Genomic DNA, 18,527 nt, shown 5'->3' with positions numbered 1-18,527 from the left:
ACCAGCAGTTCTCTGGAGATTTTAGCAGAGAGTGAGGACATTTTAATGACATTTAAAACTTGCACAAGCATTAGAATAAAATGATGCATTTGTGTCCCTGACATTCTGTAGTTATGCATTAACACTCCACATCAGGCCACCTCTCTTCTATTTTAGAGCCTTTTAGATAGAAACAAAGATGTGTTCATCTTCTATGGTGTCATGCAACCCTTAAAACATTGAATTTTCTGTGATTTTTACATGCTCAGGATCCACAGAGCCAAGGAGGATGAGGGTACAGGGTCTACTCATCCAGTCTGGAAGTGATTCATCCCAAATGCCATCATTTCAAAAAAATCCCTAAGGGCTCTGAGTGAGCCAAAGCCAGAAAATCCCAGGTTTTCAGGTTGGTTCTAATGGATGAAATCCTGCAGAAGGACAGGCAAAGAGGGGAATATTGATATATTCCTGCCTGGAGAACAGGCCCTGGGGACTGGGGCACTGTTTGCAGCCAGGCTGCAGTGCCAGGCTGCCAGCTGCTATCAGTTCCAGCATCCCAGCTGGAATTTCAGCCAGGTTGTCCTCAGGTGCTAGAAGCAGCCTCCAGGATTTAATACTCTGAAAACAAACAAGCAAGAGAGGAAAAAAAAAAACAACCCCACCCCAGTAACAGCAAAACCAGGCAAAAAAAAAACCCATTCAGCTGCTGTGGGCAGGGGAAACAAAGCAGGTTGTGGGTCGTTGTCTGGCAAGATCCATCCTTCCAGGGCTGGGTTTTCAGGAATTGGGTGGGAATGTGTTCCAGTGGACAGTTCTGTGCCTCTTCTGTGGTTGTATCTCAAGGACAATCAGCACTGGCCCATACCTCATCAAAAGGGGACTTGAGACAACAGGTTAAAAAGTAAAACCAGAAAGCTCAAGCATTTTTTTTCGTTTTGGTTTGGATTTTTGTTGGGTTTTGTGGAGTGTTTTTAGTGCTTGCTGTTCTTTTCTTTTAAAGAAAACAACCTTCAGCTAACACCACTTATCATTCTGGCACCATCTAAAGATTTTAAAGCTATTTTAAATGCACAAGAAAGCAAAAAAGTTGCTACAGAGAGTTGGGCACACTGGAACAATCCTTAAGAGGAGATCAGCAAACTGTGGCACCACTATTAGGTACCAGTTCCTCCCATGCTCTTCAAGTAATTTATGTTGGAGAGACAGCTTTGTAAATTAGATTCATGGTCTGTTTCACTCCTATGCAAAAAGTGGATTAAAATGTTGATCGTTTTAGTCTGGGTTAAGCTGAAAACAATGATTTGGAAATGAAAATGAGGAAGCATGATTTAACAATTCTGTGCAAATCTCTCCTTTGCCATTAAGAGGAATAATACACAATTTCATTTGCACACAGATAATGCAGACAGAAATTGCAAAGTTGTGATTAACTCTGCTTCGGCAAGTCATTCAGTCCCATTACAAATGTATAAGTTTAAAAAATGTTCACTTTATAATTGGATAGCATCTTTCAAGATATAAAAATTTAATTCTATTCCACTGCTGCTTTCAATTTCTCAGTGGACAGAGCCTGGAGGCCACATTTCATAACATGCCTTTCTGAGTCACAGCATCCAATATTTATGAAGTGTTTATTTAGAGCATTGACAAAATCCTGTAGATCACCTCTGAATCCCTAATGGAAATCCAACACCTTGGGAGCGTGCAATTAATCTCTGGATCTTCTGTGAGGAGACTGCAGAATTCCTACAAAGAATTCCAAGCTCAGGATCGTTGTCTTTCGTTATCTGAAAACACTGAAGGTGATTAGCACGTGTTTCTACCTGGTTTGCCTCTGTACAACCTGAATTTGCAGGTGTTTATCCCACTCTTTGAGGTTCTTGGATAAGAACCAAGCAGCCTGAGGGCAGAATAAATAAGGAGATTTTATGATCACACAAACCCCAGGCCTCAAATTCCCATCAGAGCACCTGGAGCGGCTGCAAACAAAACCCCAAATCGCCAATATAAACTGAGCCCAAGTCACGAACATCATTAATACGTTTTCAATGCCATTCAAGACACTTAAATATGGAAACTGCCTTTTACACATTTTCTCCATAATCAATGGAGGATCTCCATGATCTGTTGTGGATCTCCCACTCTAGACATTCTTGGGGAGAAGATGCCCAACTTCAGCACTTGCTGCCCAGGCTGCTGTCCCAGGTGTAAAAGGGAACCTTTAGGATGGAAGAATCCTCAGATTTCTCATTAACATCTAGGTTTGCCCAAGCCTGCAGGAAAAGCAGCCTAGGAGAAAACTTCCCTCCCATGTGTCTTAGTGGACTTACTGAGGCCTCTGGGACCAGAAGCTCCAAGAGAAAACAAACGAGAAATACATCCCAGGAACAGAGAACAGCAAGTTCAGTCTATATAAAACCAGCTCTTTTCTGCTCTTCCTGCTTCTTCAGGAACTGGGGCTTAAAACAAGACAGAAACTCGTACAATGGGGAGTGAAAACCAGCCCCAAAATGCTGCTGGACCCTCAGCACTCCGCCTTTAAGCTCTGCAGAGGAGTAGATTCCATCTCAATTTGGGATCAGGACAGTACCAGTCCATCTGTACCTAATTTATCCTGGCTGGCCTTGTTCCCTGGGCTCAGCTCCTGGACAGTGGGCTCTGAATTGGAAAGACTGAAGGGAGTCTGAACCTGTGAAATGGAACAAGCTCAGATCTCCAAGTCACCTGAAACCAAAGAACTGTTTTAATGATGAAAGGATTCACTCGAGTTTATTTTTTCTGCAGCCACGTGGCCACTGCACAGTGCCACAGAAATGGAGTGAGCGGAAGTGATTCCTCTCAGAGATGGGCTCTATTGTCACATAAACACTTCCATGAAATCATCATGAATCACTTGAAGGACAGTGTGATCCAGCTGGACATTATTAGTGACATTTAGTAGTAAACAACTCTGCTACGAAGCCAGGCAGAGCACAGGCATGGGAAATATCTGAAGGTGGATGAAGCAGGATTCCAGGAAAGATCCTCATGGTGCACGCGGGCAAATGTGCACTGAGCACACAGCCTGTGTCTGCAAATGGACTGACAGAAATTTCAGCCCTTCTGGTAGTGATGTCTTGTTATCCTTTGCTGCTCTAAGGAGAAAAAGCAGCACTTCTTACAGCTGGGGGAAAAAAAAACCAATCCAAAATTGACTGGAATTACCTCTCCACACTCAACCATTTGTATCTGCACAGACACACACCACTAGAACTTCTGAAAATAGCAGCACACAGAAACCTAATTAGCACCTAAATGAAACATTTGGTAGCTCAGACTTCCAATATTTCTGTGGCTCCTGTCTAAATGGAACTTCTCCATAATGAGTTCTGAGCATCATTCTGGGTGGATGTACTCCTGCTGAGGGAACTTTCCTGTCTCCTCTGAAAGGGGTGCAAATGCAGGGCTGGTGTGGTGCAGAAATAACCATCACCCTGCGCTGCACCCTCCAGGCCTGGCTGCCAAAGCCACCCTGCTGTGGGTGCTGCAGCAGCCCAGCCTTGAGCAGGAGGAGCTCCAGTTTCCCCTACTCTGCTCCTCCGTCAATTTGGACGCAATTCCCCCTTCACGCTCTCACCTTGGCAAATACACTTCCACTTTCTGCTTCTTGACAGAATTAGCCCATTCATTAATCAAGGAGGCCTTGACCAGTGGCTCCAGAGTGGCCAGGGGAACCTCCTGCCTGGAGAGGACAATCATCATGCTGATCTCATCCCCCTCATAAGGGATTTCCAGGACCTGGTAGATCCCTCCTGCTTCGTTGGAGCCATCACTGAATTCTCCTGGAGGAGGGAAACAACAAAAACCCTGTTAGAGCTATTTTCTTTTGTCTTTAGTTTAAATAGGCCTAATCCTAGGCAGTATTTATTAGATAGTGGAACTAAAAATGACCCTCTTTATTCTATATAAAATTTATATTGGTTTCTCTACCACAGAATTTGAGGTTTACGTTTGATTTCTTAAAGAATACAAGTTCAAGCTATCACACAGTTTGTAGATAATCACAGTTCTGGGACAGAACTTCCAGAGAAGAGCTTACAATTTAAGGCTGCTTAGACTTCCAGAGAAATGGGCAGAGATTTTTATTCAGGAGAGAGGATTTTTCAGTGATGAGACTGAGCAAAATGCTGCCAGTGCCAGACATTTTAGAACCCACTTGCAGCTCAAGCTCCAACTAAAACTGATCATTAGTTCTGCTGTTCAAAGAACCTCTATTTTGCCAGTCCAACAGTAATGAGCAAACATTATTCACTTGAATGTTTAGCACAGCACAAGAAAAATATTTTTATGATAAGCAGAACTGGCTCAAGAATTGCAAAGAGCTTAAATCCAATGCATAGACATTCTGAAATTCATCCTGTGACACCAAGCAAGTCATTATAAATGTTGCTACCAGTTATAATACACACATTAGGGGAAAAAAAAAACCAAAAACACCCTGAGTCCCTTCTCTGGGCAAACAGTACATTAAAAATTCTAGGTGGAAGAAGAGACAACAATACAAATGGATATTACTGCAACAAAGCCATTAAGTGAAGATTTAGTAGCTCTAAATTGCTGAAGGTCTAACTCACCGTAGTAGAACTCTCCCTGTTGGTACATCATTGGGATTTGCACTTCACTTTCATCATCTTTAGTGAAAGAAAAAGTTCTGGTGTTTTCAGGCCTGAACTGTGACTTCCAGTTGCCTTTAAAGTAGATTGCATTGATGAGAGCCAAATGAGTTAGAGCACCAAAGTCTCTTGAAGACACAAAATCTTTGATCATGCCTAAAAAGAAACCCAGCTGTCAGTCTGCATGTCATAGTGAGCCTTAAATCCAAACTTAAGGCAGCTTGAAAAATGCAAGAAAATAAAAAGCAGTGTTAACATGTAATTTCCAATTCAGATGTTTCATTAAATCTCCAATTAAAGTGCCAGTGTTTTGTAAACCTAAATCACAGTGTAGGTGTGGAAAGCCTTCCATCAACTACGTGTTAGGCAACTGTTTCTTGATCACTACTAAATATACCCTCCAAGGGAAGCCACGTGGACAGAGGGTCACACCTGGAATGTTGGCCCTGCTGCTGTGAAACAGCTCAGCACTTCCATCTTAAGGTCAGAACTTGTACAAACTCTGGCTCCAACCCAAATCAGCACTTAAATGGGCGCTTGCTTTAAAGGGGCTGAGTGCCCCCACTGCAGCTCCACCTGGGCCAGCTCTGGAGGAGCTGCAGGGATGTTCCGTTGAATTCAAAGCCAGGACTGAGCATCCAAAATCCACATAAATTCCCAGCATTTGTTCCAGCGACATTAGCTCTTGAAAAGCAAGAGGAAAACCATCTAGCATCTGCTCTATTCATGGGAGGTGCAGCAGCTGAGCATGGCAGCTGCTTTGCTCCTGCTCCTGAATAAGTCATTTCCATCAGAATGCAGGCTGGTACCTGCTGGAGCTCGTCTCAAAAGCCTTGCATTTCACCAAAATCAGCCCCAGTTGAGTAAACCGGGTGCACTGACCAGATCTGTCACTGCTCTTCAGGAATTACAGCCTCCTTCGGATTGCTCTCTTGCTCACTTCTATTTTTAGCTGACATTGCAATGCAAAGTGTTAAAATAAACACATTCCTCAGTCTGATTATTACTCCTTAATCCATGGTTTAAAAAACAAATTAATTCTGCTTTCTGGAGCATATGATCCTGACTAACTGGTGGGAAATTTGTGTATCACAGGGAGTGGATTTCTTCCGGGTTGCTCTTTGTACTTCATTCTATCTCCAATGTTCTAAGGAGGGAGGTGTGACCAATACTCACTTGGAGCTGGGAAAAAAACAACAGGGAAACTACGAAGGAAAACATTTCCAGATTTCTTTTTGGTACTCATATTTATGTTTTTTCAGCCACATCTCATTATATACATTAATGAAATGTTGAGGATTTTCCTGCCCAGAGAAACCTTTGATGGTTCTGTTGTCTGCTCTGCTCCGGAATTGGGAACCTGCCTGTTCTGTGCCCCTTTCCTAAGGGGGAAATCAGAGAGGAGGAGTGGGCAGGGAGGAGCTGAGGGGCTGGAACCATCCCAAGCTGACCCCAAGAGCCCCCCAGCTGCCCTGGTGGGCCCTGCTTTTCCTTTTCCCCCAGACACACACCACATCCATGGGAACCCTCTGCAGTCTGCTGCATCACTCACACTCAGCTATTCCTGCAGCCTGGCAGGAAGGGCACTTTGTGAGGAGCGTGTTCCCTTGGAACAAACCAGACCATTTTCAACATGGACTAAAAGCATTGCAGGAGGTGCTTTTCCACTTTGGAGCCATACTTCCCCATAAAGCATTATGGATTCTAGAGTGCTCAGAGTTTCCTTCCAGGTGATTCCAATCCCTTCAAATCCCCAATGGTACAAGTGTGTCAGAGCCAGACCTCCCCTGAATTACTCTCCAAATATATCAACCTTCAGAGCGGGCCAGAGGAAACAGAATGAGAACATGCTTTGATCCCTACACCAGGAGACTCTCAGAAATTGGGACTCTGTGTGGATCCAGGAAATGGCACCTCTCTGGGAGCTGCCAAGCCAAGCCAGCACCATGCAGCTCTCAATGTGAGTATTTACAGCAGTAATTTTGTGCTTAACTCCCCTGCTGCAAATTTGTGTTGTGAAACTGTTGACAGCGTTCCTAAAATCAACTACCCTCTCAACATGCTACCTCGTTTCCTCACACGGCAAAATATTACATTACACACTCTGATTTTGTGCTTCAAAATTAGCTTTTTATTCCCTACTATTCTATTTCTCGGTATCTTGTGAGTATGAGCTCCTCAGAGGAGTAGTGCTCTACACATCCAAAGCATGAGCCAGTAACCTCTCTGCAGACAACTTTTCTGCCATTAGCAATAATACTTATCATTTTTTAAAAAATAATTCAAAATACTATTAAAATGCCTACCATTAAACCAGTCTCATTCAATAAATGTTACAGATGGTAAGATCAGGGAACAAATATTCAAATGCATGCCACATGATTAACAATGACTAATATTACTTATGACAGATCATTGCCACAGAGGAAAAAAATAGAAATACTAGAATTCTTTTCCTGGGAGGAGAAACTTGAGTGTCAGACAGAAGAGATAAAAAAGCCAGAGCACCAACCCAACACCACTGCACAAGTGTGGAAGCAGAAACTTCCTGCAGGAAGTGCACAGAAGGATCACATGGACTTACTATTTGTGTGATTCTCCACCCATTTATTGATCTGAGTAGCAACAGCTGCACTTTGGCTGAAATCTACATTCTCTACTTCAGCTTTAAAGTATTTTTTCACCAGCTGCAGGAATTTGTCACTGACGTGAAACCCATTCTGCACGTAGAGGGAGTTGGCGATGTCCAGCACGTAGTGACTTTCCTCAGCTGTTGCCAGGTCAGAAAGGTCCTTCAGGAAGGCAAATTCTTCACCTGGGGAAGGGAAAAAACAGCTTCAGTGGTTCAAAAAAATTAAAATTATTCCATGGCTTTCCTGCTGAAAATTCACAGGAATGTTTTATGCCAAGGGAAGTCATCTTTTTTTAAACAAACTTGTTTCTAAACCTACACACACCTTCAGAGCTGAAGGAATAATCTCCAAGATCATATTACTTAGAGCTTGTTTTTTCTATTAGCTATAATTAGTCTAATTAATGAGACATTTGAGTCCCAGCAGAGGCAAAGCTATCAATGCAGATCCTTTCTACACCAAAAGAGAAATTAAAAAATTCTTCCTACAGGTTCCATTTCTAAGACTTGCCACCACAAATTCTTAACAGAACTTTTGTTCCATCCTAAATGCCAGTCGTTCTAGGAAAAATGAACTTCAAATCCTGAAACTAAAGACCTCCCACAGCCTTTTTTCTATGCCAAAAGCAGGTCCAGAATTTCCCAAAATCCCTAGTGGGGCAGTACAGAATCCTTGGAGGGTACTGAGGAATCCTGGATAGGATTAAAGCAGTCTGTTTTAAAATAGGAAGCTTGTACTACTGCATCATAATTAAAACCCAACAAAATAAACCTTAAAAATTGATTGCAATGATACATTCCAAGCAGAAATCATGGGAATGCTTTTACTGAATGCCACTGATATTGCAGAACAGTGAACAGCCCAGAAAAAACCAACCGCACAACTCCCCCCATTACAGCTAAGGGATAATTGATTATGGTTTTAAAGACAAAATGTAGAACTCAATTGGTGCTGCTGTAGCCTCCACAGAGGGGAATCAGCTCTGCAGTGGTTTTGACAAACACAGTTTGATGTCTGTGTTCAGAAATTCCTCCCCAAGATCCTTTCACTGGAGACTCCAAAGTCCAGCACGTTGCACGAGTAAGAAATTTCATTCAGGTTTCAAACCAGTTACTTGGATATCAACAGAAGCAAATTTGCTGGAACTACTGCTCCCCTTAGCAGCTTTCACTCTAATCCCTAAAAAGGATATTCCTAAAAAAAATCTTCTCTTCCTAGAGGCAAGTTTATTTTGCTGCAGAAACCAAGATGAGCAGGGTGAGCTGCACTTGTTGAAGACTCAGGAACCCCAGCTGGGTTTTCTGTCAGTATCTCTCAGCTCATGCAGAACCCACAAGTTTGAGCCTGCCCAGGCCATCAAGGACACCAAGAAACTCAATGATTAACAACCCATGGACATGAGCAGGCCACTCCCAGCCTTGCTCCCGTTTCTCTGAGACATGATCAGAAGGTCTCACCGTTTTTGAAGCCATCAAAGCCCAAGGAATGTCGGATTTCCTTCAGGGTGGTTCCGTGGGCTCCCAGCTCCACCATTCCCATGGCCATGGCAATGCTCAGAGGGGAGAACAGGATGTTCTCATCCTCCCTCGTGGCTCTCAGCTGGTTGTAAACGTTCACAGACAGCTCAGCAATGGTTTCATCGGGAAAGTTGGTCTTGAAGGCTTCGCTTTGCAAGGCAAGCAACGACAGCAGTCCAAGGAAATACATGGCTCGAGATTTTTAAGGCCTGAAAAATAAATTTTAGACAAAATAAGACTGTTTGAATAATATAAAGTTCAACTGGAGAGAAAGAGGAATAGTCAACTTTTTAATCTTCAGTCTGTGGGGGAAGAAAATCCCTAGAGTTCACTGCACAAGGCAGTTATTTGGAGGAGACACGATTAAAACAGAAGTAATGATGTATTTTCACACAAAAATAACCTCCTCCCTTATGCAATGGTATCGTTTGTGAAATCTTCCAGCCCCAGACCAACAAAACACTCACAGCTCCTACAGAAAAGGACCCCAAAACCAGCAACCCCTTCCCTACTTCCCTTCGGAATTGTGGCTCTGTAGCAATGCTGACCTGGAGTTGGTTTGCTTTTCTGCACTTTTCCACCAAGAGGACCCAGAAATCTGCCATTTCTTTCATTTGACCTTCCAGTAAGATGCAACTTATTTATCTAAGTCACTCTAAGCCCCCAACAGGTAAAACTGTTTCAAACGCTGTGAGACAGCTGGCTGACACCATGACAAAGGTACTGTTCCGTGATGCTGCTCAGTTGCAAAACACGTGGCAAGCAGCCAAGAATTCTTTGAAAGAAATAAAGAAATCAATCATGCCTTAGTTACCAAATAAACCCCCTTTTGTTAGTAAATAACAGTGAGAAGTTGGGTTGCTCTAGCGCAGAGACTCTCAGAGGACAGAGGTAGTGTACACTGAGAGAGATCCAGCAGTGGGGAAAAAGGAAGGAAACTAAATTTAAAAAGGGTTAGCACTGATGCTTCTGACTAATCCATCCTCCAAGCTTTGCTGAAATGCTCTGGGGTAAGCAACAGTTCTCACTCTAGCCCAGTTTAGCTCATCACACAACTACTGATAGTAGAATTCCAGCTCCTGGAGCAGGGGACGTGTAACTTCATCCTTCCATTTTTATTTTCCTTTCAACTCTGTGCTACCTTGGCATGAGACCCACTACTGCTGCGAGTCTTGGGTGAGAAACCGCAACCGCAGAGCTCCTGTTTCAGTTCCTTCCCTCTGCCACTCTGTCTCCAAGATGGAGCAGAGCAAATCCTCCTGGAGCAGGGGGCTGGACAGGACAAGGCTGTGAGGTTTATCCACAAGTGTTCACAAGTTGTTGTGCCAGGCTGCAGGGCTCACAGCACAGCACAGATTGGTGTGAGTGCTGCTGCTCCACAGAACCCATTTGCAGGCAGCCAGCCCAAGTGCCTCTCCTTGTGCTTCCCGGCAGTCCTGGGGCTGCCATCACCAAGGGTTTTATCCACATGACACAAAGTGAAGCCGTAGAAAACATTTATATTCCGCATTTCATCCTCAAAGGCCTGTGTAGCATTATCTAATTCACTCACACGGCACTGAATGATCCATAATTTAAGTGTTATTACTGCCATTTTATAGCTGAGAAAACACAAAGAACAACAGGCTACACACACGTGCCTTGGCAGCCACTGGGGCCAGCACTAGTTAAGATTCCTCCTGGCCCCCAACCTCCATCAGCCTTTTGTTCAGTCCTGAGCTGAGAAAATGGAAGAGATGAAGCAGTGCAGCAATCCCACATGGCTCGGGGGAAAAGGAGAGCCTTGCCTCTCTCCCCTGCCCCTCATCTCCTTCCCATATACGTGAGAAATATTCCCCTTTCTAAATTTCCAATAAACTGTCTGCGGTGGCATCACTTCACTTGTGTGAATTACTTGATCGATCTTCCTCTGATTCTTAGTGTCAATGTCCACTGATTCAAAAATGTCCACTGAAGGCTCTTAGTGTATTTAGGAACAGCACAGGTAAGTCACAGAAGCCTGAAGCACCAGCTTTAACCCTTCTGTCCGCACGTTCCAGTGCACTGACAGAACTACCCAGCCCTCCACTGCTGCCCAGTGCAAAGCATCAGTCTGACCATCATTACTTATTTCAGAAACATTGAGGCACTATTTACAACCCCAAACATTACCAACACACCACAAACCTCCCCAACAACTGCTTAATAGCAGTTCATTTTTTTTTTTTTTAACCTGCCCACTTATAAATTATTGACTTAAGGATCTGAAGGTTTCTGTTGTAGAAAATAAGTGGCCTTCACTGTGATCATGGGCACTGTAGATTTCTTTATTTAAAAGCCCTGGAGCATGCCTCTGCCAGTGTTACATAAGACTTCAGCCAGCACATCATCCTGATAGACTGAGCCCAGGTATTATTCTCTTATCCTAAAAGCTGCACAAGGCAAGAAAAGCTTAACAAGCCTCCATCACACAGGGCTATAGGACCAAAAACAGTACTCAGGAAATAGGTAAGCAGGAGCTCATCTTCCTTTTGTTGAGGATGAGCCCACATTTGGGAGCTCTCCCACCCTAATCTATACAAACAAGTTGTGCAGCTCAGGGTGGATGTAATTATTCAGAGAGCTGAAGCTTTCCACTCCTGGATCAAGAACAGCTTGAGCTCACTTGGAGACCTGAGGTGGTTAAAACAGATGTGAAATAATCTGCAGTTTCCAAAAAGGGAAGTTCCCCAGCCTTGCAGTGGCAGAGGCAGCTGTTCAGCACTCCATCACTGATCTCTGTCCTATGCACCACTGCCAGACAGGCTTAAATAACTGCACAGGGGAAGGAGGGGAGAAATTTACACATCTTAATTAAGCGTTTAACATGCAGGTCAGACTGTCAGAAAGCTAATAAAATATTTGTTAATAGACAACGCTGGAACCCCAACATTATATACAAATCAAAAACGTATTTCTTTGTGACCACTCACCAAAAGCTCCTCATGTGAAATAATTAGGTAGTATTACTTTTCACTATTTAGTTGGACAGAAAACAGAGTAAGCACATAGATGGACACAAATGAAATTAATACTGAAATGCTCTCAACAAGACAAAGTACCAAACTTACGTTTTTAACTACAAGCCAAATCCCACTGATGGCAACACAGGAGGGTGAACTGCGCAGAACAGAAGTCCCCAGTGGGAATGAATTAAAACCAAACAATTTAGATTTCCTCCCCTGCCCTTCCACATCATGTCAGTCCAGAGAGGTTTTCTAACGAAGTTCCCAGTGAAGTTCCCCTACAGACACCAAGGGCAAAGGAAAACAGGGAGGCAGGAATGGACACGTGGATACAGGCAGAGAATTTCTCAGCTCCTTTGCTGGCAATGCTCTCTAAAGTGAAAATACAAAAATAACTGAATGAGTCCAACGCAAGGGAAGATGATTTAAAGCAAATTAAAGATCTGTGGGTGCTGGTCAGTGGGGAGGAGGCTGTAAAACACCACAGACACCTGACCAACCCTCGGCAGCCAGTGTGCAAATGGTCTCATCCATCTAAAGGGGAACGTCCGTGGTAAACTCCTCAGTTCAATTCCTCTCACACTCCTGGCTCATGCACACACTGCTCTGCTGACAACTGGGAATCCAGCTCTGAATTATCATTCCAGCCAGAGCAGCTCCTGCTCCTCTGATCCTGCCTCCCTTCAGGCTGGATTACTTTGGGGTTTGTGCTTCCCCAGGCAGGAGGGCTGATGTGACCAAGAGCTGAGGCTGACTGTGGTGCAGCATCTTCTCAGCCTCTGTCTCCAGCCAGAGCCCAGGGCACCTCGATTGTCACTGCAGCAGCACTGAGAGCATCTTTAAATTGCCTGGACCCTCCCCACAAACACACCTCGAGTGAAGGAAATGAAGCTGAACATTATGTAATGCACATCCAGGAACTTAAACAGTCCCTGGGAGCATCATCAAATTTTTACTCAGTCTTTTCTGTCTTCCTCAGACATCCCCAGTACAGTCTGTCGTTGCTGATTTGCATCAGTGCAATCTGGTTAAATAATCCTGCAGCAGGGGGAGAGGAGTCCAGGTCCCCACTGAACAATGTTTAAAAATCAACAACCATCAGTTTCAAATGTTACTGTGTACATTTTGCTTTCACAGGCTAAATGTAAGAGTAAAAAAAAAGCTGTTAAACCCCCTTTCACTCCTCAGCCACACAGTTATTAAGGCCAAGGGTATGAACTTCTCATTTGAGGGTGTGTCAGACCCTGAGTTTTGTTTGATTTCATCAATTGATGCATGAACACCTCTCTCCTACCAGGCAATTAAGGAATCAGCGCAAACAAACTCTCCTTGCCACAGCCCCTTCTTGAAAAGCAGTTGTGTATCACAAATCCTCACTTGCTACAGAGGTTTGTCAGAGTGGATCAGTTTTGTTCTGCTTTGCAACTGCTCTCGGGGGAAAAAAGCAGCCACGGAACACTAAAACCAACAGGATTCCAGGTATCAATTCAATACGTCCTGGCACTGAGGTCACACCCCAGTGTGCGGCAATTCCCAGGAAACTTTTTTTAGTCAGCATTTCAGCAAACACCGGGAAAGATGTCACCAGTCCCAAAATTCAGCCCACAACATTTCCCCAAGCAGCCACAGCCCGGGGCCAGCCCAGATGTGCTCCTGTGCACGGGCACAAGGGACACCCATCCTTGTGATGGCTGAAGAAAAAAAACATTCATCTGATAAATCCAGGACTGCTTATCCAGCTCTCGCCTTTCCCCAGCATAAGGCTGGGATGACTAAGAGGAAGCAGAACAAATTCGCCCCCTCACACCCACAAACCCTGAACTATTCGGTTCCAGTAAAATGCAAAAGGGGCAGGAGCTCTCTGGAAGCTGAGATATTTTGAGATATCCTATCAACAAACTCCAACTGAGTTCACAGACAGGAGGTACCACGAATTTTGGAACAGCGAGACCTGGACCGGGTGTAGGAAGGTGCCAAAAATTCAATTAAGGGTTGAATTCCAGTACCTTGTACTTGTCAGACAGGTTGAAAAAAATGGGTTATAATTTCCTTTTCTTTTACACCTTTACAGAGGGTTTTATAAAGAAACTAATTTATGGCTTTAAAAACCTACAAAATAAAGCTGTGATACATTGCCTTGGTTCCTCAGCACACAGAGACTAAACTAAGATTAGTTGCCTTCAAGATTACTCTTGGCTACCTGCAAGCTAAACACCAAAGGTGTGGGAAGTACAAATGAGAAAAACTGCTGATTCCTGATCAGTGTGTTAAAAAAAAAACCACAAAGCCTGGGAGGAAAACAAGTGTGGTAACAGCACTGATTACATTGTCTCCTGTAAGGAGCAGCCGCAGGAGCAGACACAAGTCTGGCAGAACAATTTGATAAAGCAACAGATGGATTTGCTCAGGGAACACGACCTGCTGGGTCAGGGGAAAAACCCACTGTGGATCCGGGGAGGAACTGGGGGATTCTCCTTCCCCCCCAAACCCAACCAGAACAGGATCATGCTTGTGGCATGGATGGATGTAAGCTTGGTGAAATTCGGCCACTTCTGCTTTGCGGGTTGGCAAATACGACGATTGCTGCAGGCACCTCGACTCTGAATGATTTCCTCTTGGCAATCACACCGACCAATAAAGATCAGAGAGAGGCACCACCTAACTAACAATAACAGCTCAGAAAACGAACACAGCTCGGGCAGTGAAGCCAAGCTCCCCTCCACGAAGCAGCCCCCGAGCCCCAGGGGATGCAGGAGCAGCCGGTGAGAGCCTCAGCTGCTCCCCAGCCCAGGCATGGTTGTCATGGCTACCCTGAAGGATGTGCACAGGAGGCTCCCAGGGATGTCCACGATTTGCTCCCAGCTAGTTCAGGCTTGCCTCAGGCCCTACAGCAACAGGGGAATGGGGCTGCTACAGGAAACCTCAAGTGCTTAGGAACCCACCTGATCCACTGCGGAAGTACGCAAGAACGGCCTTTTCAGTCCCTCTTGCTCTGTCCAGCAACACAACCTGTCAGATTTTTGTTTGAAGATTGGGCGAAAATTGCACCTCCAGCCAGCATTACTGGAGCTAAAGCATTCCCATCTCCAGAAGGTTGTGGTTTCAGCACAGGAAAACCCCACAGAAGTAACGTGACACTTCGTCCCATCAGCTGCTCGCTGTGCCCCATCTCCCTTTTCCTCCCCAGCCCAGGGACTGAGAAATAAAGCTCCAACCTGAGCTGGCTCCACCTGAGAAATAATTCCTTTTCCACAGCCAGGAGAACAGGCAGGTGTCCAGGGGAGAGCAGTGCAAGGGCATCAAACACCCTGCTGGGGAAGGCCCAGGCAGCAGAGCTCTCCCTGCACACTGGGATGTGCCAGTCCCAGTGCAGGATGTCCCTACACACGTGGGGCCGCACACTGAGCCTGCCTGGAGGTGACAGCAGGCAAAGCAAGCACCCCAAAATCCTCCCAGCAGCAGATAACACAATTCAGGAGGTGCTGCTGCTGAGAACCAGCAGAAATCAGCCAAGGAAATGGGAAAACAGCTAGATGTTCATTAAAGGTTTTAAGCCACAGCTATCAGGGACAGCGCAAGCAGCACATGAAGGGATTTACAGAGTACTTTGGGTATCAGTCGTGCCTGGAAGTGGTGACAAGCCTGGGAAATCCTACATTCCTTGGGCAGCAGGCAGGCACGTCCCTGCTCACTATGACACGTGTTCCATTTAGCTAGCAAGGCAGCTCCTTCATGTTAGGGGACGTACTTACATTTTCTGCGCTGCAAAAAAAAAAAAAAAAAAGTTTATCCCTAAAAAATGTTTACCCTGAGCCTGTATGAGCATCTGACCTTGTCAGGCAGAGATTCTGCAGACACATGTGGAACCACTGAGCTGGCTGCAATCAGCCTGTCTCAGTGCAATGACATCTCTATCTCAGTCTGCACAAACACTTATTAATAAGTGAAGGGATTTTATCACCATCTGTCAATTATGGTGTCACTGCCTTCTGGAGCAGGAAACCTGGAGGTTAATTTCGTTAGAGAGCAGCGCAATAATGATATAGGAAATAGTGAGGCATTTAAACCTCCAGTATAGAGTGAGTAAGACAAGGAAGAGTCATTCCATAGGAAGTGTTTGGACCACGCTAAAACCTTGCTCTCCAACACTCAGCCAAGTCATGCCATTCAGGATTCTTTATTTCTGTTTTTTAAATGACCCCACGGCACCAGGAGCATTGAGAAAACCTGAAAGGGAAGCGGTACACTGAAAAAAAATCTCATATTGACAATTTTTTCCATTGAAGCCCAAATGTTTTTAAACTTTCATGGAGCTTGGCACTGAGTCACTAACCTGCTGAGGCAATTATGCAAGCCAAAGTTGTCTTAATTGCGCTTCCTCAAGCATATTCCCTCAGCTCCAATTAAAAAATAAAAAAGGGATGCTGAGAAGCCATGTCCAAAATACTTAAATTTGAATAGCCTGAAGCAAACATCTAAATACATGTCTAGACACTTAAAAAAGGTGGTCTTGTCTCCAGATCTACTGCTGCAAGGCCTGCAGTTGGGAGGGCTCACATGCAATTCCTCTGTCTGTTTCTTCTGTCTAGGAGAAACAAATTTTTAGAAATACTTTGGCAGAGTGCCTTCTTTTTGACAGCTCCAGTGTGCCCCACAAAGTAAGAGCTATAAATAAGAAAACACAAAACCCACAAGCTCTGTGAAGGAGAAAAATTGAAGCATTCTGGAACCTGGGGATTGTGAAAGGTTCAGAAGTGGGGGTGTGCCTGTGGCTCATGTGAGAAGGTCACCACAGTCTGACCTGAGGCTGAAATACTACACAGGATCTGCTTTCAGCAGGACAAAAGGGGGATCTACCTGGCAAGTTCCACGGGAGCATCTTAGCGAGGCACACAGCCTGTTTGGTTTTGGTGGTTTTTGCCACCCATTTGTGTCCCAGGGAGGGCTCAGTCCTGCACAGATCTCTGAGTGGGGGATTGGTCTGGTGGTGAAGACTCTGACCTGACTGCTGCGGAGGGACAATGCCCAGTTTGGTCTCAGAGGCTCTCAAGAACCAATTCCGACACCAATTCTACCTCTGCAATGACTTTTCCTTTCACTGAAAAGGCCAACGCAGTACTCCACTCGAGGTGCAACCATCTAGAGAAGATCCAGCATCCCTTTTCCTCCCTCAGATCTCCTCAGGGCTATCTGGGAAAGGCAGGGTGAGATCTAATTCTGTAATAGTCTCTTCCCATCACAAGCAGCAGAGATAGAACACTGCAATCAGTTATTTTAGACACAAGAACAACTCCTTGCCTGCTCTTGCACGTACCACGGATTTCCTTACTTACAGCAAGTCCCATCCCTGTTATTTTCCTGAGAAACTCAGTCGATCACCAAGCTCCCAGTAGCAAGCTCCCACTATAATTTAATTAAAAGGGCAGTAGCTAAGTTTCACCATATGCAACTGCCAGATGCAATCACTGCAGTTGGGAGTCTAAAGGCGAGATTCCTGCAAGTACTGGAGCGTGGTTTTATAAGTGATGAAAGCTGTCACTTATGTCACAGATATTGCTGTAATGCAGGATGATATTACAGCTTCAGCAGCACCAAAATATATTAATAATCCATTCCTGTGGAAGCATTTACAGCAAGTGAATACAGGGTTTCAAGCATTTTTCTTGCAGCTCCCTATTTATCCATAAAGTCACCTCGGATACATTACATTAGTCTGCGTACTTTGCCTGGCATTATACAAGCTCTCACAGCCAATTTTAAACCATCCAAAGTAGGAGGACTAAAAGACACAACTAATGAAGGAGAAACAAAAACAGAACAGAAACCTTAGGGTTGTAGGAATAGGGAAAACTGCAGAAGTACCTGGAAATTGTGCATCTCTGGAGAAGACTTTGCTCAACGTCTTTTAAAAGCCCCATCAACCGACTCAGGGAAAGTTTTCAAATATCCTTAACAAGAGACAATGACAATCTTTAAATCATCCCAGAATAAGTAAACAGAAAAACTCGATGGTGTGAAACATCAATTCAAAAGACCAAAGCAGAAGTTAATTCTTCCATACCCTGTCCAGCTCCCTTCAGAAGAAAAGAGACCAGGCTATGGTATAGTAGCTATGTCAAGATGATGAAGAAAGTTAATTAAAATGCACCAGGATTTCAGAAGAGGAGTCTGTCAGTGCATGAACTGAAAGCAAGCACGACATACCAACCAGCTTGTTTTCCTACAAAATAATATTGGCTTCAGCCTTGCAATCAACACCGGCCTCCATTTACATTTAGGTAACGTCCCTCTTGCCAGGAGAGTTATTATTCACTTCTGCTAACACTTCTGAGATCAGAATTACTCCCTTACAGTACAGTAATAAGACAGAGATTGCTTTAGAAAAAAAAAAAAAACCCGACCCTCCAAAACAATTAACCCCAGCACTCAAAGTAGATGTTATACCCTGATTAATTACCAGCAGCAATTCGTCGTTCCCAGGTCTGCCGTTCAGAATGCACGGATGCAGTTCCTGCCAGTTTTCCAGGCAGGGCCTAGGAAAGCCCAGGTTTAAACCCAGCTGGAAGAACTGTCTTTGCAAGTGCACTGACCAGCAGAGCTGAAGCACAAAATGAGGATGACAAAAGGCTCTCAAGCTGCTCCAGCACAAAGCCTTCGGAGACAAAAGGGTGAGAGAGAAGAGTTGCTCAGAGGGGGTTCAGTTCTGAACCAGCAAAATGGAGTGACTGAGCAAGGACATTTCAGCAAAATCAGGAACTGAGG

The 18,527-nt window shown here is 44.6% G+C and overlaps 1 protein-coding gene across 1 annotated transcript in view; it reads right to left on the bottom strand.

Moving 5' to 3' along the window:
• The window catches only part of SERPINI1 (serpin family I member 1), a 43,677-nt gene that overhangs the window by 11,730 nt on the left and 13,420 nt on the right, over positions 1-18,527 (bottom strand). The window contains exons 2-5 of the mRNA XM_066193701.1: positions 8,722-8,990; positions 7,216-7,446; positions 4,593-4,787; positions 3,596-3,800 (exon numbers count right to left, since the gene is read on the bottom strand). Coding sequence (XP_066049798.1) covers positions 3,596-3,800; positions 4,593-4,787; positions 7,216-7,446; positions 8,722-8,971 — 881 coding nt within the window. The 5' untranslated portion in view covers positions 8,972-8,990. The remainder of the gene's footprint in view (positions 1-3,595; positions 3,801-4,592; positions 4,788-7,215; positions 7,447-8,721; positions 8,991-18,527) is intronic.

Source organism: Chamaea fasciata, unplaced genomic scaffold (genome assembly GCF_029207755.1).
Source record: "Chamaea fasciata isolate MVZ Bird 193981 ecotype frontalis unplaced genomic scaffold, bChaFas1.0.hap1 SCAF_11, whole genome shotgun sequence".
Lineage (NCBI taxonomy): Eukaryota > Metazoa > Chordata > Aves > Passeriformes > Sylviidae > Chamaea > Chamaea fasciata.
Note: the sequence above shows the minus strand (reverse complement) of the source record. Positions and strands in the feature narration are given on the sequence as shown.